This window comes from Chiloscyllium punctatum, chromosome 4 (assembly GCF_047496795.1).
Source record: "Chiloscyllium punctatum isolate Juve2018m chromosome 4, sChiPun1.3, whole genome shotgun sequence".
Lineage (NCBI taxonomy): Eukaryota > Metazoa > Chordata > Chondrichthyes > Orectolobiformes > Hemiscylliidae > Chiloscyllium > Chiloscyllium punctatum.
Window position 1 is genome coordinate 30,926,430 of NC_092742.1, and position 25,059 is coordinate 30,951,488.

The following is a 25,059-nucleotide window of genomic DNA, read 5'->3' on the forward strand; positions in this document are numbered from 1 at the left end:
TGATGTAAACACACCTATTGGAGTTAAGGGCAAGCAGCTGAAGGGAAAGAATTGAAAAGCACAGAGAAGTGTTCTATTCCAAAGCACAAGTGCAGCAGACATCAATGGGGACAGCTCAAGCAGGAGAAGTAGGAAGTGTGGTTCAGAAACATATGGACATAAATGTCACTTGACTCATTTTTAACACAGGTAATTCTTGGCAGTGGGTCAGTCACAAGCAAGACCAGCAAAGGGAATTAGTGGTTGTGAAGTACTTAGATTTTCAGAAGGCATTCGATAAAGTGTGACATCAAAAATTATTGTGGAAAATAGAAGCTCATGGTGTAGCAGCAACATGTTGATATGGATAGAAGATTGGCTAGCTAACAAGAAGTAGACAGTCATCATAAATGAGTCATTTTCTGGCAAGACATAACAAGGTATTGTGCTGCAAGGACTAGTGCTGTGACCTCAACCGTTTGCAACTTATAAAAATGATTAGGATTAAGAACCAAAGGGATGTTTCCACTTCAGGGAGAATCTAGAACTGGGGGTCACAACTAAAAAGTGAAATGATTGCCCACTTAAGACCATGAAGCTGAGAAAGCTTTTTCTCACACAGAGTTGTGTGTCCATTGAATTTTCTCTGTAAAGGTGTTCGAAGCAGAATCCTTGAATATTTTTAAGACCTATGTAGTTAGATTCTTGACAAGAAACAAATGAAGAGTTATCAGAAGTCAATAGATATCTGGAGTAATCATATCAACTATTTAATAGCACAGCAGGCTTGAGGGGCCTCGTGTCGAGAGTGTATTGCTGGAAAAGCACAGCAGGTCAGGCAGCATCCAAGGAGCAGGAGTATCGATATTTCAGACAAAAGCCCTTCATTAGGAATGGGTACTAGTTGAGGGGCCTAGTGGCTGTTCCTGCACCTAACAATATAAATCATACTAACCTAACTTGTACATAGTTGCTATCACGAGGTAAACTTTTTTTTTTAGGAAAATAGTCACTTGCTGTTAGACTACCAAACAGTTTCCTTTTACTACACTGGACCAAGCAAGCACTGTAGATTCCTATCAGGGAAGAGGGTAATGGCAGCAAGTCTACCAGATAGCTCATAGAACATGAAGAGCAGTGGTCAGGGTTTATCTTACAACACCAGGTAGCCACAAAGAGGCAGCAAAGGAATCGAATTATTTACTTTTGACATTTTCAGCACAGAAGGATTTGTAAAAGAATTATATTGTCATGCATTCATACATTTAGGAAAAAAAGCATAAAATATAAAAATAAAAGATAGCTGCAAATAAGCTAGACATTGAAGTTTCGGTCCTGTCCAAATCCAAGAAAAATATGAAAGTCAATTAATTAAGTGTCTGTTTATGAATGTAATGGGATAAAAGAGACAGAAAACACTCACTGACAGCCAGGTGTTTAAATTGCAAGCTTCCTCCTAGACTCATAAAGGTCGGACATAGGAGAAACATTTGAAGGTATTTTGTTAGCTCAGGAAAATGGTGCACTGACATAAGGAATTCAATATATCATTCTAATACAGACAAGTAACTTATGGTAATTTGGCATTCTGTCCAATTGTAACTATTGTTCTTTATGTTTTCTTGCTCACTGAGAAATCAAAATGTTTAATTGCTTGTTCTAGCCTCATCTCACTGAACCACAAACTATCGATCAACTGTAAAATTTGACAGGTACACATCACAATTCCTGAAAAAGAGATAACACACACTTTGCACGTCAAAGGATTAAGCAAGTAGTGTGCAAGTTGATATTGAGCAGTCAACTCCAGTATATGATGAACAGAAGATATAGTTGTCACTGAACCCAAGAAGATATCTACTGAAGATGTAAATTTTGAAAAGTCATTTTCACTTTCTTCTAGGTACTAATATTAATTTTTCTGCACAATATAAGAAATACTGCAATCTATGTCTAAACGTTTTCATTGCTTGTAATTTAGGTGACCCCTGTCCTCGAACATGTTTCCCACATTTTCTGAACTTTGCTAAGTATCACCAGTCGGTGGCAGCAAAGCCAACTTTTGAGCTAACCAGAGTACCGAAAGAATATGGTTAAAAATCACACGACACCAGGATATAGTCCAACAGGTTTATTTGGAAGTACTAGCTTTTGGAGTGCTGTTCCTTTATCAGGTAGCCATGAGTTCAGTACCCATGAAGATGACCTCAACCGGCACCTTGGGTTCATGTCACACAACAGGTGACCCCACTACACTATACATTCTCTCTCTCTCTCACTCTCACACACACACACACACACACACACACACAGGCTCTTACATACTCTCACACAGACCCTCTCTCATATACACACTTTCTCTCAGACAAATACATCCTCATATTCACACCCACGCACACAGCCTCTCACAGGCTGATACTTTGTCACACTTAAGCACATACTCTACCAAGCACATACACATGCAAACACAAACCCTCGCTCTCTTCCCAACCCCATATACACAAGCACACTCTCTCTCCCTCACATGCACACACACAGATATGAGTCTATGGAGTGAATTTGTATTTGCAGAATTGGAATTGCAGATACATTCTATTTTGTTCAAAAAGTACACAATCTGTAGGCAGTCAATCCATATAACGTTTTATAAGTTCCTACTTTGGAAATAGAATCAGTCCGACTCAAGACTGGGATACAGACAGACTCTAACTTCACAACCTTCATGCATTGTTTGAGCTGAGATGTCACTTTTTTTAATAAAACCTTAAGTTATCTCGAGAATATGACTTGAAAGAAGTTCTGGGATTTACATATTAATGAACTGAAACCTGCAACCCAAAATAAAAGATGAAAGACTTACCAGCAATTATGTTTATTCAATATATCAAATCAGTTGCATAACACTGTGATCTTTTGCTATAAATTCTGTGACTTATGATCCATAGCTACATGATGAAGGAGCATTAGTACTTCCAATAAAAGTCTTGGATTATAGCCTGGTGTGGTGTGATTTTTAATGTGACTTTGTCCACTCCACTCATACTTCGGCATATCCACAGAAAGAATATGCACCGTGGCAAATCTGGTTTATAAAGGATGCATTGTTCATTTTGCTGTATGTTTGAGGGTGACACGGTGGCTCAGTGGTTAGCACTGCTGCCTCACCGTGCAAGGGATCTGGGTTCAATTCCAGCCTTGGGTGACTGTCTGTTGGAGTCTGCATGTTCTCCCAATGTCCATGTAGGTTTGCTCTGGTTTCCTCCCATAGTCCAAAGATGTGCAGGTTAGGTGAATTCGCCATGTTAAATTGCCCATAGTGTTCAGGGATGTGTTGATTAGGTGCATTAGTAGGGGTAGGGGAATGGGTTTGGATGGGTTACTCTTTGGAGGGTCAGTGTGGACTTGTTGGGCCAAAGGGCCTGTTTCCACACTGCAGGGATTCTACGATTGTGATCTGAAATGGGAAAGAACTACTTTAGAATTGAAAGGTTGCTGCACTTTTTACAAGCATAATACCTGACACTAATTTTAAGTGCTGTTTATACTGCATTTTGTTCAAATGGTTTGGGTAAGGTGTGCAGACAAGTTGGAGCCAAAGGCTGTGGACAAATGAAAATTTGGCTGGTAACAAGTAGCTGACATTGGTCTGCGGGTCTAGTGATCAGTTATAGATGAAAAAGATGTTCTGCCTGCCAACATCAAGGAGATTGGCTCCCAATAAAAGAACAGTTGCAGGTGTAAACAAGATAGACAGAAGCTAATGAATCTCTTCATGAGCAGGAGATGCCACTTTTTTCTGCAATAAACAGCTTAAGCCTGAAGAAAGCCAGTTTATTTTGTCCCCTCTTGGAGTATTTGCTCTAAACATAACCAGTGAGCCAGCGAGCAAGTGAAAGTACCTGGAGAAAGAAGATTGAAAAATGGCATCCTCCCTGGTGGTCTAGTGGTTAGGATTCGGCGCTTTCACCTATGTGGCCCGGGTTCGATTCCCAGTCAGGGAATGTCTCTTTAAGGGACGGCACAGTGGCCCAGTGGTTAGTACTGCAGCCTCACAGCGCCAGAGACCCAGGTTCAATTCCTCCCTCAGGCAATTGTCTGTGTGGAGTTTGCACATTCTCCCTGTGTCTGTGTGCTCTGGTTTCCTCCCAAAGATGTGCAAGTCAGGTGAATTGACCGTGCTAAATTGCCATAGCGTTAGGTGCATTAGTCAGGGGTGAATGTAGGGGAATGGGTCTGGATGGGTTGCTCTTCGGACAATCGGTGTGGACTTGATTAGATTAGATTCCACTACGGTATGGAAACAGGCCCTTCAGCCCAACATGTCCACACCGATTTCAGTTTTAAAAAAAAAATAACTTCAGCAGGAATCTCCTTTTTTGGGGCTCCCAGTGGCAGATTTTAACTTTAACAGTAGAAAAAGACAATTAGGAATCCATGGAAATAAAAGTTATGGTGAGGGAGATGTGTTAGACTGGGCACCAATTCACCCAAGTCAAAAATACCCAACTGCTTTTATAAGCAGTAACCAGTAAGATTTGTGCAGACCATCTAAAAGTGCAGAATTGTTGATTGGTATGAGTGATGCCAACTAGTTACCCCATTCATACAACTGCCAGAAGGCATTTTGTCACTGCACAAGCACTGATGAATGGTTGCCTATGAATCCCTCCCTGCTGGTTGTCTCTTTGTTATAATTGAGAGATATGGTGACCTACTGAAAGTCTTTCTCCAGAATGTTAGTTTTTGGTGTATTTGCAGTCTGTTTGGTAAAGAGACTTTTTATTTTATACAGATATACAGTACACTATAGCTGGTTTCTGACAGTTAATATGGTAGATGACTTGGGAAGCCCTAAATGATCATTTAGGCAAGTCTGCCCTGACTGATAGACTTTTGTTCCCCCACTCATGCTCATAAAAAAACTTCTCAGAAACTTAAAGTCATAAACTGTACATTCCCATGATTAATTAGCTAACCATTAACTTTGGATAAAACTAATAATTTCTACCATATACTGCTGCACCTAAGCAAGGCCACATTGTATAAGGTAATGGTTTTGATGAGGTTAATGTTTATGTTAAAATGGCTCCATCCATTCTATTGATCACACAACACCAGGTGACAGTCCAATAGGTTTATTTGAAACCACAAGCTTTCGGAGCCCCGCTCTTTGGTTTCAAATAAACCTGTTGGACTATAACCTGGTGTGAGATTTTTGTCTTTGTCCATCCCAGTCCAACACCGGCACCTCCACATCAATCTATTGATGTCACACACAGTTTATGGGTGGAAACAAGAAGTTCAATTCTCGCTTTCAAATGAAGCAAATGTACCTAATTCCAAGGTCCTAGTAATTATGCTAACCAAATATAGTTGTACTTATTGTACAAATAAAAATGAATTATAATACAACAAGCTTCCTTGTTATCTAAGGACAGTGCCTCTTCAGAAGACACTCCATTGGTGATCTCTCTACCACTGAATCACTAGACAGGCCAGGATTGGTGGCAGTGAACTATCTCAAACAGAGCTTACCTATATTCTTTTGGAAGTGACAAAGACCAGGACGTACTAGGACTGGCCATCCGGGGAAATATCACATACTGGATTAGTGGTGCTGGAAGAGCACAGCAGTTCAGGCAGCATCCAACGAGCAACAAAATCGACGTTTCGGGCAAAAGCCCTTCATCAGGAATAAAGGCAGTGAGCCTGAAGCATGGAGAGATAAGCTAGAGGAGAGTGGGGGTGGGGAGAGAGTAGCATAGAGTACAATGGGTGAGTGGGGGAGGAGATGAAGGTGGTAGGTCAAGGAGGTGATAGGCAGGTCGGACAAGTCCGGACAAGTCAAGGAGACGGTGCTGAGCTGGAAGTTTGAAACTAGGATGAGGTGGGGGAAGGGGAAATGAGGAAGCTGTTGAAGTCCACATTGATGCCCTGGGGTTGAAGTGTTCCGAGGCGGAAGATGAGGCGTTCTTCCTCCAGGCGTCTGGTGGTGAGGGAGCGGCGGTGAAGGAGGCCCAGGACCTCCATGTTCTCGGCAGAGTGGGAGGGGGAGTTGTTTTGTTGGGCCACGGGGCGGTTTGGTTGATTGGTGCGGGTGTCTCGGAGATGTTCCCTAAAGCGCTCTGCTAGGAGGCGCCCAGTCTCCCCAATGTAGAGGAGACCACATCGGGAGCAACGGATACAATAAATGATATTAGTGGATGTGCAGGTAAAACTTGATGGATGTGGAAGGCTCCTTTAGGGCCTTGGATAGAGGTGAGGGAGGAGGTGTGGGCACAGGTTTTACAGTTCCTGCGATGGCAGGGGAAAGTGCCAGAATGGGAGGGTGGGTCATAGGGGGGTGTGGACCTGACCAGGTAGTCGCGGAGGGAACGGTCTTTGCGGAAGGCGGAAAGGGGTAGGGAGGAAAATATATCCCTGGTGGTGGGGTCTTTTTGGAAGTGGCAGAAATGTCGGCGGATGATTTGGTTTATGCGAACCTCTGGGGAAATATCACAGGCTACTCTCTGAAGTGAAAAAATAATAGCCTGGGAAAATGCAGGACCAAATCGCAAGGGAGTTTTTAATGAGCGAGTGTACATAGTCCCTCTAATTCCCAGTAGATTGTGTGACAGTCTGTAATCCAATACAAGCAGACATGCCAAAAAAAACACAAACTACTGTGAATATACTGGAGATACAATAACTTAATACATATTGTATTGGAAAAATAAGGAATCAGTGGGAAAGCATTTTTGTGGTAGTCGTCATAATTTAGATAGACACAATTATGGACAGTATAGGACAGGAGCAAATGTTTTCAACTGGGGATAACTTAATTTCACTGAGCTGTGGTGATTTGGCAAAAGTTGGCTGGCAATGAAGAAATCAAATGAGTTCTGAAAAAATCCAGTGGGTGCCCCGGTGGCACAGTGGTTAGCACTGCTGCCTCACAGCGCCAGAGACCCGGGTTCAATTCCTGCCTCAGGCGACTGTCTGTGTGAAGTTTGCACATTTTCCCCGTGTCTGCGTGGGTTTCCTCCCACAGTCCAAAAATGTGCAGGTTAGGTGAATTGGCTATGCTAAATTGCCTGTAGTGTTAGGTGAAGGGGTAAATGTAGGGGAATGGGTCTGGGTGGGTTGCCCTTCGGCGGGTTGGTGTGGATTTGTTGGACCGAAGGGCCTGCTTCCACACTGTAAGTAATCTAAGTAAAAAGGATGGAATGGCAAAAACTAGACCACATGACCGTCACTCACCCAAAAATCACCTCCTTCCATGATGTCAAAATGCACCTAAGGTAGGATTTAAAAAAAAGTAAAACAGGCAAAGCTTGATTAAAATTTAATTCTCACCCTGGAACCAGGCTAGGAGAAAGCTTCTAGTTAAATGCAGGCATGTATAAGCAGCAGCCTGGTGGGAAGGGCTTCTTCCTTTTTGGGCATCCTGTGCCCACTGTAGAGAACTACTTGCAGCAAATGAGGAACCAATAGGAAGCCAACACCTTTGCCCTCTCAAGTGACTCCTCTTACCTACCAATCCCTCACTGACTAGTTCAGTGACCATGTCCCACTCACTTGAACTGCAGGCTCTTCATCCTCAGGCCTCCTGAAGGAACCACAGCTGGGACATTGCCAGTACTAAAGCCAACAGCCCTGGTTGATTAGAAGCAGGTTATCCTTTGATAAAGGAAAGTCAAGTGCAATGAAATATATCACATATATTATATTCCAGATTCAGATTTTTAAAATAGAGTCAGATGGATACGGAAAAAGTGAGGACTGCAGATGCTGGAGATCAGAGTCAAAAAGTGTGGTGCTGGAAAAGCACAGCAGGTCTCTGAACATTTGAGGAGGTATCTGTCTCCACCCATAAACTGTGTGTGACATAAATAGAATGATGTGGAGGTGCCATTGTTGGACTTGGGTGGACAAAATCAAAAATCACAACACCGGGTTATAGTTCAACAAGTTTATTTGAAACCACAAGCTTTTGAACATTTGACCTATTGTGTTTTTCCAGCACCACACGTTTTGACTCAGATGGATATGGGTCAGTTCAGTGAAATTATTTTGAAAAGTGATAATAGACAATAGATGCAGGAGTAGGCCATTCAGCCCTTCGAGCCTGCACCGCCATTCAATATGATCATGGCTGATCATTCCTAATCAGTATCCTCTTCCTGCCTTATCTCCATAACCCTTGATTCCACTATCTTGACAGCTCTATCCAACTCTTTCTTAAATGAATCCAGAGACTGGGCCTCCACTGCCCTCTGAGGCAGAGCATTCCACACAGCCACCACTCTCTGGGTGAAGAAGTTTCTCCTCATCTCTGTCCTAAATGGGCTACCCCGTATTTTTAAGCTGTGTCCTCTGATTCGGCACTCACCCATCAGCGGAAACACGTTTCCTACTGCCAGAGTGTCCAATCCTTTCATAATCTTAAATGTCTCAATCAGATCCCCTCTCAGTCTTCTAAACTCAAGGGTATACAAGCCCAGTCGCTTCAGTCTTTCAGTGTAAGGTAATCCCGCCATTCCAGGAATTGACCTCGTGAACCTACGCTGCACTCCCTCAATAGCCAGAATGTCTTTCCTCAAATTTGGAGACCAGAACTGCACACAGTACTCCAGGTGTGGTCTCACCAGGGCCCTGTACAGCTGCAGAAGCACCTCTTTGCTTCTATACTCAATCCCTCTTGTTATGAAGGCCAGCATGCTATTAGCCTTCTTCACTACCTGCTGTACCTGCATGCTTACCTTCATTGACTGGTGTACAAGAACATCCAGATCTCTCTGTACTGCCCCTTTACCTAAATTGATTCCATTGAGGTAGTATCTGCCTTCCTGTTCTTGCCACCAAAGTGGATAACCATACATTTATCCACATTAAACTGCATCTGCCATCTCACCTAACTTGTCCAGGTCACCCTGTAATCTCCTAGCATCCTCATCACATTTCACCCTGCCACCCAGCTTTGTATCATCAGCAAATTTGCTAATGTTATTGCTGATACCATCTTCTATATCATTAACATAAATCGTAAAAAGCTGCGGTCCCAGCACGGAATCCTGCAGTACCCCACTGGTCACTGCCTGCCATTCCGAAATGGAGCCGTTTATCACTACCCTTTGTTTCCTATCACTACCCTTTGTTTCCTATCAGCCAACCAATTTTCAATCCAATCTAGTACTTTCCCCCCCAATTCCATGCGCCCTAATTTTACTCACTAACCTCCTGTGTGGGACTTTATCAAAAGCTTTCTGAAAGTCCAGGTAAACTACATCTACTGGATCTCCCTCGTCCATCTTCAGAGTTACATCCTCAAAAAATTCAAGAAGATTAGTCAAGCATGATTTCCCCTTCATAAATCCATGCTGACTCTGTCCTATCCTGTTACTACTATCCAGATGTGCCATAATTTCATCCTTTATAATAGTCTCCAGCATCTTTCCCACCACTGAAGTCAGACTAACTGGTCTATAATTTCCTGCTTTCTCTCTCCCACCTTTCTTAAAAAGTAGTATAACATTAGCCACCCTCCAATCCTCAGGAACCGACCCCGAATCTATCGAACTCTGGAAAATAGTCACCAATGTATCCACGATTTCCTGAGCCACCTCCTTCAGTACCCTGGAATGTAGACCATCAGGCCCCAGAGACTTATCAACCTTCAGACCTAACGGTCTCTCCAACACCAAATCCTGGCAAATATAAATTCCCTTAAGTTCAGGTCCTTCAGCCACTGTTACCTCAGGGAGATTGCTGTGTCTTCCCCAGTGAACACAGATCTGAAGTACCCATTTAATTCTTCGGCAATTTCTTTGTTCCCCGTAACCTATTCCCCTGTTTCTGTCTTCAAGGGCCCAATTTTAGTCCTAACCATTTTTTTGCCTTGCACATACCTAAAAAAGCTTTTACTATCCTCCTTTATATTATTGGCCAGTTTACCTTCGTACCTCATTTTCACTCGGCGTATTTCCTTCTTAGTAATCCTCTGTTGCTCTTTAAAAGCTTCCCAGTCCTCAGTTTTCCCACTTATCTTTGCTATGTTAGTGGTCTGAAAGTCATTTGCAAGTGATGTAATATTGAAGAGACAGATATTAGTTCTGTATTTACTTCAAATGAGAAGGGTCAATACTTCAAATGAGAAAAGTCAGAAGTTTATTTAGAAAGAAGAACAGTTCTACCTCAAAAGAACCATGGTCTTAGTCCAGGGGAAACAGACCATATTCAAAATATTTTAGCTTGTGCTGCTTCTGAGCCATGAGAGTTTGGATAAAAATCTTCAAATATTTCAGAACTGAAATAATTTAGGCTATTAGAATAGGGAAACATTACTTTAAGCTGGCTCAGAAAGGAATCATAAAATTGTCTTCACAGTCTAAGAGCAAACTGGAAAGAGCTAATTAAATAAAATCTGGAAGTGTTGAGATAGCAGTGACATTTTTCTGGAATTCAGTGTCTGTAAATGGACAGTGACGGGGAAACTTTATTTTGCTGTTTGTATCAAGATCTTTCCATTACTCTGTATACACAGACATTGCTCATTCTTTTACTCTTGTGGAATAAATGTTGTGCATGTTGTAAAAAAATCTGCAGCCTTGTGTAAATATATTTCAATGACTAACTACCATAGTAACAAACTGTAAAAATCAAACTTCAATCAAGCCTGATTTCATTCTGGAATCTGACTTGTCCATTATTGCCATCAGCTGGGATCATAATGTATATCTAGCTAGCATTTTTTTAATAAATAACATGGAAGTTTTATGTATAAACATTTCAGTCATGTTTTTGAGGACTTTCTACTTGTAAAGTCAAAGCTTTTGGGATCAAAGGAAAAGTGGTACATTGAATCTAAAACTGGTTTTATGGCAGGAAATAATAATGATTGATGGGTGGTTTTATTGGAAGACTGTTTCCAGAGGGGGCTCCACAAGGCTGGTTCCTTCTTTTTTTTGTGGTATACATTAATGAATTTAAGTACTACTGAAAATAAAATATATTTTGTTGAATCTTTAAGCATTGGGACAATTTGCAAGAAAAAAACCAATGTAAAGGGAAACGACATTTATACTGCATGAGAGAATACTGCTACTTGGTTAGAAAGTGGATGTTAATTGGTAGAGACATTGCCATAGAGAATGTAGCAGTTAGATAATGACAGATTGGTCAAGGCATTATCCTGAGAAATAAACCAAAGAACAGCAGTTATGTATTCCATGGTGTTGAATCAGGTGCAGCCCGTGTATGCATTCATTCTGTCTGTAAAAAAAAACTTGGTAGTTAACTGTCAATCATCAGCTAACATCTGTGCCAATCAGAGTTCATTTCCCTGTTAATCAGCACTCCCCCTCACATAGTATAAATGTTGTTTTCCCATGAATTTGATATTCTTGCAAATTGTCCTGATGACTTCAAGGAAAAAAACCTTTGATAAATTTGTTTTTTTAAGCAATATTTTAAAGATTTAACTTAAATGTAGTGGAAGTTGGAATTAAGAAATTTTATACATGATGCAAAATTTGGCTATGTGGCAAGGAGAAAAGCTGTTGATTGCAGGAAGATACCAGGACCAATCATGTTGTATAAAAAGAGTAGCAATGTAATTCAATCTAGAGAAGGGTGAGATAATACATTTGAAGAAGGCAAAAGGCAAGGAAACATTCAAGAAATGATAGAATGTGGAGATGTGTTGAAGCACAGATGGACCATGAAGTACACATTCATAAATAAGTTAGCAAGACAAGTTAGAAGATGGTTAACAGAGAAAGCTGGCACTTTTCACTTTAGCTGAGGCACAGGATTACAATAGCAGGGAGTTTATACTACAGCAGTATAAAACATAGTTAAGCCACAGATAGTGTACTGTGTGCAGTTCTCATTAGAGGAAGGATGTGATCGCACTAAGGAGGATGCAGCAGAACTGGGAGAATTTAGCTTCAAGGAAAGTTTGGTGAGGCAGAGGTAATTTTCTTTGGAACAGAAGTAGTTGAGAGGAGAAATAATTGAGGTGTATAAAATTCGGAGAAGCTTGGATAGTGTGGACACAAGGAATTATTCCCGCTAGTGGGCAGGAGTTGTAACCAGGTGCATAGATTAAAACTAATTAGTCAAAGAAAGAGTGTTTTTCTTTCTCACTCAAAGAGTGGTGCGCCACTGGAACTCACTACCCAAAGGAGTGATTAAGGCAAAAACCCTCACTGCATTTAAAAAGGTACTTGGCATGATATAACTACAAAACAAATTTCCCAAAATTATTTAAATGGCTATAATGCTACTTGAGATTTCCTAAGACTGTAAAAACACTAAATAAATCCAAGTCAGTCTCTTTTTTTATAAGTAGCATTAAACTGTTTTTTTTAAGCACAGCCATAATTGCATCGATGATTCTGAGAATTTAGGTCATGAACCATTGAGCTTTATAGAGAAGGATGTTCTTCTCCAAGCGTATTTTTTTTAAAAAGGGACAAAATACAACTAAACATGAGCAGTTCTGACTGCTTCCAATCATAACAGGAATTGCTGTTAAATGAAAATTTCCTTGCTTTGCCTGTTCAACTTGCAGGGTCAAGATTAGAGTGGTGCTGGAAAAGCACAGGAGGTCAGGCAGCATCCAAGGAGCAGGAAAATTGACATTTCAGGCAAAAGTCATTCCTGACCTGCTGTGCTTTTGCAGCACCACTCTAATCTTGACTCTGATCTCCAGCATCTGCAGTCCTCACTTTCGCCCTGTTCAACTTGCAGTTTGCCTCAGGAACTTTCACAAATTCTCTAATTTCAGGGCGAGTCTAATGGACAACCCCAATTACACTTGCTCAGAAAGCCACAAAAGAGCTTGAGACAAATACAGACAGAAAGGAAACCTGATTAAATGGATCCTTGGCATTTTAATTCATTATTACACCGAGGAAATACAGATTTCTCACCAAGTAAAGTTAATAGTCATGTCTTAGTATAATCATAGAAATTGCTGGAGTAACTCAGCAGTCCTGGCAGCATCTGTGGACAGAAAGCAGAGCTAATACTTCCGAGTTCAGTTCTTCAGAACTGATAGGAGCTCTTCGTAATTGTTACTATAAGATTGAAATAGCAGTGGAATACACCTGGTCTCATAGTATCAAGCTCTCATAGACTCTGCCTTTGTTACTTCTAGTGAGTATTGGCGAGTACTTTCTATTGTTTTAGGTCTCCACACAAGCAGAGTGCATCAGCTCCAATATTGTAACAGTCTGTTCTAATATGTCATCAAACTATATTTACTCTTCAGATCCGACAGCAGCTAAGGAGAGAAATCAGAGTTAACATTTCAGGTCAAGTGAGCCTTCCTCAGAACCGATGGTAGCTAGGAAAATGTCAGTTTATATTCAGAAGATTATGGGATGGCGGGGTAGAAGGAATAAATAATAGGTGGGAACAGAGCCCAAAGAGAGAGGAGAACAGTTGGACAGACAAGGGAATGGAGAACAATCTGGTGAGGAGGGTGAACAGCTATTAAAGGGGATCTCTGTGATGTTCAATGTTCCACAGACAGCTGCTCTCACTGCATCCTAAGATCCACACTCTCAGTCATGCAGCATCATATGCACATACTTGACCTCTCTCTCCAACAGCACATCACACTGGCTCAGGGCTGCACCACTCCAAGTTCCACTTCATCCTCCAACTCTTTCACTGTGCAAACAAGAAACTTTTTATTTTCCTTTCAGGCATCAAGGCACACAAGATGCAACAACTTACCCATGCCCCTCTGGAATGTTCCTCCCCACCACCAATCCCACCACCTGTTGGGTCTTCACGATGCCTCCTGACCTTCCGCTCTCCGATGCTGAACGTTCTCTACTCAGCGAAGGTCTCAGTTTTATCCCTCTGTGTCCCCAGCTTAATGAATTTCAGGCACAGCCTGACATTGAACTCTTCTTCTGTCAGCTTCGCCTCCGACACCATCCCCATCTCACAGACACCTTCGCCTACCTCCAACACTCTCCCTGCACCTGGATCCCTCCCTCTGGCCTTTTTCCTGCACTGAACCTGTTCATTGAGAACTCATGATGTGACATTGGTTCCTTCAATTTCTCTGCCCCCCCCCCCCCCCCTTACCCATTCCAATCTATCCTCCCATGAACTGACTGTACTCCGTGCTCTCAGATCCAACCCTGACTTTGTGATTAAGCCTGCCGATAAAGGTGGTGCTGTTGTTGTCTGGAGGAACGATCTCGATATTGCAGAGGCTGAGTGCCAGCTCCCTCATACCTCCTCCCATCTCCCCCTGGACCATGACCCCATGATGGAACATCAGGCCATTGTGTCAACTACAGTCATCAACCTAATTTCATCTGGTGATCTCCCTCCCCCTCCCTCACTCCCTTCAAGCTGATGGTCTCCCAGCCCTGCACAGTTCACTTCTACCTCCTGCCCAAAATTCACAAACAGGCCTGCTCTGTCCCACAGAACATAGAACATAGAACATAGAAGAATACAGCGCAGTACAGGCCCTTTGGCCCTCGATATTGCACCGATCAAAGCCCACCTAACCTACACTAACCCACTATCCTCCATATACCTATCCAATGCCCGCTTAAATACCCATAAAGAGGGAGAGTCCACCACTGCTACTGGCAGGGAATTCCATGAACTTACGACTCGCTGAGTGAAGAACCTACCCCTAACATCAGTCCTATATCTACCCCCCCTTAATTTAAAGCTATGCCCCCTTGTAATAGCTGACTCCATACGTGGAAAAAGGTTCTCACTGTCAACCCTATCTAACCCCCTAATCATCTTGTACACCTCTATCAAGTCACCCCTAAACCTTCTTTTCTCCAATGAAAACAACCCCAAGTGCCTCAGCCTTTCCTCATAGGATCTTCCTACCATACCAGGCAACATCCTGGTAAACTTCCTCTGCACCCGTTCCAGTGCCTCCACATCCTTCCTATAGTATGGCGACCAAAACTGCACACAATATTCCAGAATCGGCCGCACCACAGTCTTATACAACTGCATCTCTTCCTACCCTGACTCAGTTTTATCCCCCCATCCAGTCCGTATGGGCTTAGATCTGCAATTCCTCTGTTGCTTTACACCAGTTTTGCGGGCTCTAGCTGCTTCCTCCTTACCATGGGCGTGCAATCCCTTTACACATCCATCCCCCACCAGGATTGTCTCAACGCTCTCCACTTCCTCCTGGTGGAAAGGCCTATACTGTCCCCACTCCCCAGTAGCCTCCTCCACCTGGCTGAGCTCGGCCTCACCCTGAACAACTTCTATTTTAACTCCTCCCATCTTCTTCAGGTCAGAGGGGTGGCCATGGGTATGTTCACAGGCTCCAGTTATGCCTGTCTTTTCATGGGGTATGTGGAACATTCCTTGTTCCAGTCCTTTTCCAACTCTACCCTCAACTCTTTCTCCGATATATCAGTGCTCCTTCCCTCTCTCGTCCGGAATTTGAATAGTTTATCGAATTCACTTCCAATTTCCACACTGGCCTCACTTTCACCGAGTCCATCTTTGACTCCTCCCTCCCCTTCCTCGACATCTGTTTCCATTTCTGGGGATAGGCTGCCACCAATATCCACTATAAATCCACCAACTCCCACAATTACCTTAACTACACTTCCTCACAAGATTCTATTCCATTCTCCCAGTTCCTCCTTCTCTGTTGCATCTGTTCTGATGATGCCAACTTTGACAAGGGTGCCTCCAAAATGTTCACTTTCTTCCTCAACCATGGATTCCCCAGCACCATAGGGCCCTCAGTATGGTGCGATATATCTCCCGCACTTCGGCCTTTACTCCCCTCTTCCCTCACACAAAAGCAACAGGGTCCCCTTCTTCTTACCTACCATACCACCAGCATCCACATTCAGAGGATCATTACTTGCCATTTCCGCCACATCCAGTGAGATGCTACCACACATATTCCCCTCCACTTGCTTGCCAGCATTCTGCAGGAACCGTTCCCTCCAGGACACTGTGGTCCACACTTCCTTCAGTCCCAACACCTGCGCCCATCCCACCCCCCACAGCTTGATGGCACCTTCCCTTGCAACTGCAGAAGTTGTAACACCTGCCCAATTATCTCCCAACTCCTCAGCATCCCAGGCCCCAAACATACCTTCCAGGTGAAGTAACACTTTACCTGAACTTCACTCAATCTAGTCTACTGCATTCACTGCTCACAATGTGGTCACCTACTTTGGTAAAATGAAGCATAGACTGGATGACCACTTCACAGAACATCTACATTCTGCCCGCAAAAATGACCCTGAGTCCTTCAAGTTGCCAGACATTTCAATGCACCACTCTGTTCCATGGCCAACATCTCTGACTCAGGCTTGCTGCAGTACTCCAGCAAAGCTCAGAACAAGTTGGAAGAACAGGACCTCATTTTCCGTTTGGGGACCCTGTAGCCCTCCGGACTCAATATCATCAATAACTTCAGGGCTTGAGCTCTCCCATATCCTTATCCCAACCCACAGATTAGGCCTTTGTTATCACATAGTCAGCTATTACACATAAACCATCGTGTGTAACAGTCCCCATTAATAGCTATTCACCTTCCCAACCAGATCATTATCCATTCCTTTGTCTGTCCAACAGTTCTCCTTTCTCTTGGGCTCCATTCCCACCAATTGTTTACTTGCTACCAACACCCCCAACCCCCCCCTCCCCAAACACACACACATACACACACAATCTTATGCATGTAAACTGACATTTTCTGACATTACCATCAGTTCTGAGGAAGAGTCATTGAGATGTATAGCATGGAAACATACCCTTCAGTCCAACTCATCCATGCTCCCCAGGTATCCAAAATAAATCTAATCCTATTTGCCAGCAATGTTTTGGAAAGAATTCTGAGGGATAGGATTTATGATTATTTAGCAAAGTATATTGTGATTAAAGGCAGTCTGCACGGCTTTGTGAGGGGCAGGTCATGCCTCACAAATCTTACTGAGTTCTTTGAGGAGGTGTCAAGACAGGTCGATGAAGGTCGAGCAGTGGATGTGGTGTATATGGACTTCAGCAAGGCATTTGATAAGGTTCCCCACAGTAGGCTCATTCATAAAGTCTGGAAGTATGGGATACAGGTAGATTTTGCTGTCTGGATTCAGAATTGGCTGGCTGACAGACAGAAGGCAGAGAGTGGTTGTAGATGGAAAGTATTCTGCCTGGAGGTCAGTGTTGAGGGCAGTCCCGCAGGGCTCTGTTCATGGGCCTCTGCTCTTTGTAGTTTTTTTATAAATGATTTGGATGAGGAGGTTGAGATGTGGGTTAGTAAATTTGTAGATGACACAAAGGTTGGAGGTGTTGTCAATAGCATAGAGGGCTATTGCAGGCTGCAGCACGACATAGACAGGATGCAGAGCTGGGCTGAGAAATTGCAGAAGGAGTTCAACCTGGATAAATACGAAGTGATGCATTTTGGAAGGTCAAACTCAAATGCTGAATATAGGATTAAAGACAGGATTCTGGCAGTGTGGAGGAACAGAGGGATCTGGGTGTGCAAGTACATAGATCCCTCAAAGTTGCCACCCAAGTGGATAGGGTTGTTAAGAAAGCATATGGTGTTTTGGCTTTCATTAACATGGGATCGAGTTTAAGAGCCGCGAGGTTTTGCTGCAGCTCTACAAGTCCCTGATGAGACCACACTTGGAATATTGTGTCCATTTCTGGTCACCCTACTGTAGGAAAGATACAGAGGCTTTAGATAGGGTGCAAAGAAGTTTTACCAGGATGCTGCCTGGACAGGAGGGCTTCCCTTATGAAGAAAAGGTTGAATATGCTCAGACTTTTCTCTCTGGAGAGAAGGAGGAAGAGAGACCTGATCGAGTTATACAAAATAATGAGTGGAATAGATAGAGTCGATAGCCAGAGACTTTTTCCCAGGGCAGGATTGACTGGTATGAGGAGTCATTGCTTGAAGATATTAGGAGGAAGGTATCAAGGAGACATCAGAGGTAGGTTCTTTATGCAGAGAGTTGTAAATGCATGGACATTTAAGCGACTGCTGGAAATACACATGGGTAGCAGTGAGTTGAGTGATGCGTAGGTTAAGTTACTATATTTTACATTAGGATTAAATCTCGGCACAACATTGTGGGCCAAAGGGCCTGTTCTGTGCTGTACTGTTCTATTTGGCCCAAATCCCTTCCTACTCATATCCCCATTTAAATGTTCACTCAACCTGAAACATTAACTCTGATTTCACTCCACAGATGTTGTCAGACCTGCTGAGCTTTTCCAGCAGTTTCTGTTTTTTCTTTCTGATTTACAGCATCTGCAGAATTTTCAGTATTTACTTTATATTTACTACTGACTTCTCGCCATTAACTTTTCCTTTCACTATCACTCTCATCAACATTTCCTGTGCTTCTTAATAGTGTTCCAACAGAAAGTACTTTTTCTCATGCTATTCATCCCATCGCTTTTCTCATAGAATCCCTACAGTGCAGAAGTAGGCCATTCAGCCTACAGAGTCTCCCAAAAAGCATTTTACCCAGATGCTTCCTCCCTAACCTTATTCCCTATAATCCTGCATTTCCCAAGGCTAATCCACCTAATTTATGCATCCCTCAGCACTATGGGCAATCCAGCTAGCCTGTGCATCTTTGGATTGTGGGAGGAAACCAGAGCACCCAGAGGAAACCCACGCAGACACAGCAAGAATATGCAAACTCCACACAGACAATCGCCCAAGGGTGGAGTTAAACCCAGGATCCCTGGTGCTGTGAGGTAGCAATGCTTACCAATGAGCCACCACCACTGGGTATTTTTTCTTGCCAAATTATTTTTAGAATATTTTTAGCACCATAAATGTAATCATTTCCAGTCTTCTCCTTCAGTGTTTCACTTCCAGTACACTCTGCCTTTCTCTAATCTTGTGAATTTCCATATGGCAAAACCTACCCCAATCCTACAGTACAACCTAGCCTATACATTCCTGCAGGGAACAGTGATTAAGATTGGAAGCCTCTGATCAATTTCCCTCTTTAACCCAGGCAATGAGATCAGCTAAAAGCGTAGAATAAGAACTGACCTTAAAACTTTCTTGCTCTCACTGGCTCTATATGACAACAGATATTGCAGCGACTCACTCAGCAACTGGACAATATTTCTACAAACTACAGGATCAAGAAGACGGACTGAGCATGGCAAATGTGGATTAATTATCTTAATCTTTCTTTAAAATTGTTTGAGAATTGCATTTGACCAGCTCGTCAATGTCAAAATGCAAATTTTCTGATCATCATTGGACACATAAGAAAATCTCTTCAGACATCCTACTGTGGTTCATTCTGTTGCTATGAACAGCCACTGTTTATCTGATTTCTTTGTGTTTTACATGTGTTAAATAACTTGCAAGAAGCGGATTTGAATACTTATGAAGGAAATTGAAACAAAACTGTAGATTTTGATCTGGTTACCACTTAACGAGTCAGAAACAGCGAGTGTTCAACCCTTCAACCAAAAATCAACAGCACACGATCTCTCAGTTATGACTTTCATTCCTTTTAGTATGAAAAATGCAGACCCTCACATGTGTCACATGTCTATGGGCCATTACAATATTCCAAGTAACACAACGTCTACATTGTTCTAACTGAAAAAAGAATCTAGTCCACTACTAAAAAGAAAACCTTCTGAATTTTTGTCCCACTTATTAGTCATCAGATTACTGGCATTTCCAGTGCAAAATATACAATTACATTTATAACTTGTAACTTTTTTTTTAATTATAGCTGGCAAAATCATCCTGAGGAAGCTACTTTGAAATCTGGTTAGGTTGCTTACTGAGGCACATGAAAAACATCTGAATCCTGCGGCAACACAGAGATGCCAGTATGGTTTGCTCCACGAGACAGGAGGCAAATGTCTAAGGAAAGATTAGGAAAAAGGAATCCTTTGAACTTGAAAGATGGCACAGGAATGGGAATATTATGTAGATAAGAAAGACTAAGTAAAATAGGAGAATGTTGTTGAGCATTAAGTGAAATCCATTTTTGCAAGAACAGGTTAAAATTGCCAAAAAGCCAATTCAAGACTTTTGTCAAAAAGCTCTTCTTCACATACAGGGTGAACAATAGAATGATCTTCCAGATATGGTAATGTAGGCAAACGTGTGAATTAATTCCAAAGACAGTTAAATATTGTAATAGAAGAATAATGGATTTCTATAGAATCGTGACCCAAGTTTCTGAAATAGCTTCCATTGTCCATTCTTATCTTTGTAATATAATTTCTTATATTATTACAAGGACTCAATACCTCATTTTAATCAAATCCTGTTGCATATTGCATTGCACACAATTGGGAAACTACATTCCATTGTTTCAAGGAAACTACAAATACAATGTATTGCTATACATTGTATAGAACAACAGCATATATATAGGACACTGCAATGCAATAACATATACCTCTGATGTTAAAATTATGTGAATAAACTAGTAGAGTGGAAGTTATTTTTAAAGTTACATCTTTAAGTATTTTTACTGTGGCAGTTTATTATTTACGTTTTGCAAGTCTCCAAGATTCAAGGTCCTTCCACCACTCATCCTCCAACAGCAAAAGACTTAAAACTACTTCTCAGATCATCATAATAGTGAACATAAGGTTAAGTTAATGCTAAGAAAGGGTTCAGATGATTTTGCTGTCGAAGCAACAATATTGGAAAGAAAATGTTTACAATGTGCTTTAAGAGGGCAATCACGCTGTGTACCTGACTTTCATTTCTTCAAATTGGTGAAGTAGATCTTGTAACTCCTTCTTTTTCACTTCATTTTCTTTCAACTCAACATGATATTTTTTATTAGCACGGCACCTCTTTGCATCATTATCCCTGAGGAATTTGTCAAACTTCAGGGCTCTTTCTCTAAACTATGGAGGAAAGTCGAAAGAATATAAAATATTATTAATGAGACGATCTATTTGCAGGGAAAATAATTTTGTATTTAAAATGGTAGAAAACAAAATATAAGATTAATTGACTTCAAATTAAAAAGCCATACTCATTTACTACTGACAATACCAGGAGATAAACAATTTTAGTATTTCACTTGCTCAACCAACTGAAGTGGTGAATGGATTACAAGGAATGCTTGCTGACCTAAACAAAGTTCTCGCAGAGCAGTCAAGTTTAAAGTTCAAATTCATAAACTAGTAATCAACCTAAAATTTTATGTTTTCTTACCACCTGCTCCTTTCTTTCAAATTCTGCCCTCCGCTGGCTAATGGCTTCCATGCGTTGAAGGAACTCTTGCCTTTTAGCTGCAAGTTCTGCATTAACTTGGTCAACTTCTACTTCCTTCTTCAGTACCAAAGTCGTCTGAGGTGTCTTCCGGTCACTTGCAAGAATCTCACCGGCTGCCTGAAACAGTAATGAAGTTGAACAGCAAGGCTGAAGCCATGAAAATATCTAAACACAAGGGCCAAAATTTAAAATTTGAGACTTTGAGGTCAGAGAATTGATGTATATCAGTGAAGGTGAAAGTGATGAACAAGCAGAGAGGTTGGGGCATAAATGAGTACAAATGATAGATTTTTAGATAAGCCAAAGTTTATGGAGGGTGAAAGATGGGAGGCAGACCAAGATAAGTTTTCAATTGTTGCCAAGAGTTTCAGTGGCAAAAGGATTCCTTTATATATGACCAAGAGAAAAAAAGTCTTGCACTCCATCAGTCTGGCTCGGATTCAGACCCTCACAAATACCAAGATGAGAGCTAACTCATTGCTGCCCAGCTTCTATTGCCGTTCAAGTCAGTTTGGTAATGGTATTTTCCCGCCATTTTCCACTGAAAAATTTGACAGTCTTAAAGAAATCTGTTCTAAAGTTACTTTCAACATGTACCCATACAGGTACCAGATCTAAGAAAAACCAAAATGCCTTGAAAGTTTCAATCTGAAATAGAAATAAAAAGAGCTGGAAGGTCTCAGCAGGTAAGGCAACAAGCCTAGAGAAAGGACCAGAGATACAATATCTACCACATCACCTCCTCCCCTCTCAACATCCAAGGCCCCAAACACCACTTTCAAGTGAGATAGCAACTTACTTATATGCCTTTCTATTTAAGATACAGTAATCACTGCTTATGATGTGCTCTATTGGAAAGACCAAACAAAGACATGGTGATGGCTTTGTGGAACACCTCCATACAATTCCACAAGCATAGTCTTGAACTTCTTGTTGCTTGTCATTTCAATTTTCTACCTTGTTCCAACTCAAAATTTTCAGCCCTTGATCTGTTACAGTATTCCAAATTCAATGTAAACCTCACATAATGTAAGTAATTCATTGTCTGACTGAGCACTTACAACCATCTGAACTCAATAATGAATTTAACAATAATCAGCCCATCCTTCTGCTCTTAATTTGCTTTGTGTGATTTTTGCAGGGTTTTTTTCTCCACTTTCTTAATCACTTTAATTTGTCTATCCCATCATTCATGTCTCATTGAGATACATATATTGTTTCTTTACTTATCTTTTTGACTTTTACACTTTTGTCATTTAATCTCTACTGCACTCACTCCGCCACATCAGAGACCTTCCAATTTGTTCTTATTCCCATACTTCCCCCTTTTCCCCTCCTAAAGTTCTTTTGCAGTTCTGACTTTTGTCAGTTATGATGGAAGGTCACAAACCCATTCCAACTCTATTATACTCTCCACAGATATTGCCTGACCTGTTACATACTTTGTTTTCTTTTCCAGATTTGAGCTGTTTGTCTGACATTATTCAGTTCTAATTTGTTAAAAATGCAAAATTTATAGGATTGTTACATTTTGCGGTTGCCTCTTTAATTTAAGATGAGATAAGGGTAAGAAGGGGGGTCACGTGATCTGTTGGAAATTCAACACCGCAGCTGGGTGATGTGCTTTTTAAATATACAGAGGAGTCTAGGCTGACTGACTCGGCAGAAGGTACAAGATGTTCACACCATAGGCACTGGTAAGAGCAGATGTGCTGACAGTAGGGAGTAATTTTGTCTCCAAGTCTCACAGTGAGATGTTAGGAATGTGGGGCTTTATAAACAGCTATACTTCATACTATCTGTTTAATTCCAAGATAAAGTGGAGTTGGGGGTAGCCAGAAGATAGCAAATTAATATGTATACTTGAAAATAGGGTTCATGTGATTCATGTTGCTATGGAGATGTGTTCAAGAGAGGGAAAGGGCCATAGAAAACCATTACAGAGGTAGAGAGCAAGAGAGTTAAGCAAGGATGAGAAAATAAAATGAGATGAAACATGGATGGCTCAGTAGTTAGCATTGCTGCCTCACAGGGACCTGGATTCGATCCCACCTTCGGGCAACTAGCTGTGTAGAGTTTGCACATTCTCCCCATGTCTACATGAGTTTTCTCTGGGTGGTCCAGATTCTGCCAACAGTTCAGATGTGCAGATAGATTGGCCATGGAGAATGCAAGGTTACAGCAATAGGGTAGGTGGTTGGTCTTGGTGAGCTGTTCTTCGGAGGGGCGGTGTAGACTCAACAGGCCAAATGGCCTGTTTCCACACTGTGTGGATTCTATGATTCTAAAAGCAAGGATGAAAGATAAAGTCTTGCACCTTAAGTGGAGAAATAATCCGATTGTTGCTCACCACACAGAATTTGGGAATCCATACTCAGATTGAAGAGACTGAGCTCTTGACGGTTTAAAGGAGGACAGAAGATTTGCCACTTATTCCTAGAATAAAGGAAAGTAGATGCCAATTCTGGGATTAGGAGTTTACCAGCTAGAAAAAGAAAAGTAAAGAAGCAAGCCAGTAGGAACTAAGAATAACTTCGGACATACGTTCTGACAGACTATAAGTGGACACCCAAGGGACAGCATCATATAGAAATACAATAGAAAACTGTCAATTGTTTTAAAAGCAAATGTGGATTTATATTCTGTAGTATAGAGAACACATTTCATACTGAATAATAAACAAGGTCTTAAGAAGTGAAATTTCACAGAATACTTAAAGTCAGCCGCCATGTCAATCTCTACAGTTTCATAACAAAGTTAATCAATGTATGACAAGATATAAATGGTCACAATAAAACTTCAACAACCAACACCAAGACTTGCAGCTATTTATTTAAGACTCCATCTAGAAATTGAAAATCAATTGAAAATGGAGCCTTTGAATCCTATGATGCCTTCATCTCCATTCCTAATGGTTTACATTTTTAAAATTTGAGTTCGGGAACTGTTCTGCATAAATCGAAGCAAAATACTGGAAATTATATCCATGATCATTACAGATTTTTTGAAGTCACTACATTAGCAGAAAACAACATTAGACTAATGTAATTTACTAACTCGTTATTGATCTTTTCAATGTGACGTAGGGGTAAATGCTGAGCAATTTACAAAACCACAGAATAATGTGGAAAGAAAGAACTTGCCTGTCTGATTATTGGAATGTAATTAACATCTTCATCTTCATACCTGGGGAAAGGATTTAAACATTGCCATTAAAAGCAGATAACAACTACAGCTATTGATTTTAACTTTCAACACTGGGCAGAAAACCAGTTTCCTCATTTCCCCACCCCCCACCTTATCTGAGATCCAACATTCCAACTTGGCACCACCCTCTTGTACCTGTCCATCGTCTTTCCCAGCTATCCACTCCGCCCTCCTCCTGACCTATCACCTTCACCCCCAATTTCATCTACCTATCGCATTCTCAGCTACCTTTCCCCCAGCCCCATTCTCCTCCCATTTATCTCTCAACCCCCTTGGGCCACCCCCCTCATTCCTGATGGAGAGCTTATGCAGGAAACATTGATTCTCCCTGCTCCTCAGATACTGCTTTTCCAGCACCACATCCTTCAACTCTGATCTCCAGCATCTGCGGTGTTCACTTTCTCCCAGAAAACCAGGGATGCTAAGGACTATGTCAAATTGAAAAAAAAAACATGTTGCAAAGATTAGCGGTAAATCAGAGGATTGGGAAAGTTTTAAAAGCCAACAAAAGTTGAACAAAAAAAAAAGGAAAAACAAAATAAAGGCAAACTAGCAAGTAACATAAAAACAGACAGTAAGAGTTTCTCCAAACATATAAAAGGGAAGAGAAAGATCATAGTGAACCTAGG

The 25,059-nt window shown here is 41.5% G+C and overlaps 2 protein-coding genes across 2 annotated transcripts in view; one reads left to right on the plus strand and one right to left on the minus strand.

Annotated features, from left to right (window-relative positions):
- asb2a.1 (ankyrin repeat and SOCS box containing 2a, tandem duplicate 1) overlaps nucleotides 1–25,059 on the plus strand; it is a 138,617-nt gene that overhangs the window by 51,371 nt on the left and 62,187 nt on the right. The window lies entirely within an intron of this gene.
- Nucleotides 1–25,059, minus strand: part of ccdc197 (coiled-coil domain containing 197) — a 59,751-nt gene that overhangs the window by 29,866 nt on the left and 4,826 nt on the right. Inside the window, exons 2-4 of the mRNA XM_072568288.1 lie at nucleotides 24,363–24,409; nucleotides 21,164–21,336; nucleotides 20,693–20,850 (exon numbers count right to left, since the gene is read on the minus strand). Of these exons, the coding sequence (XP_072424389.1) occupies nucleotides 20,693–20,850; nucleotides 21,164–21,336; nucleotides 24,363–24,409 (378 nt within the window). The remainder of the gene's footprint in view (nucleotides 1–20,692; nucleotides 20,851–21,163; nucleotides 21,337–24,362; nucleotides 24,410–25,059) is intronic.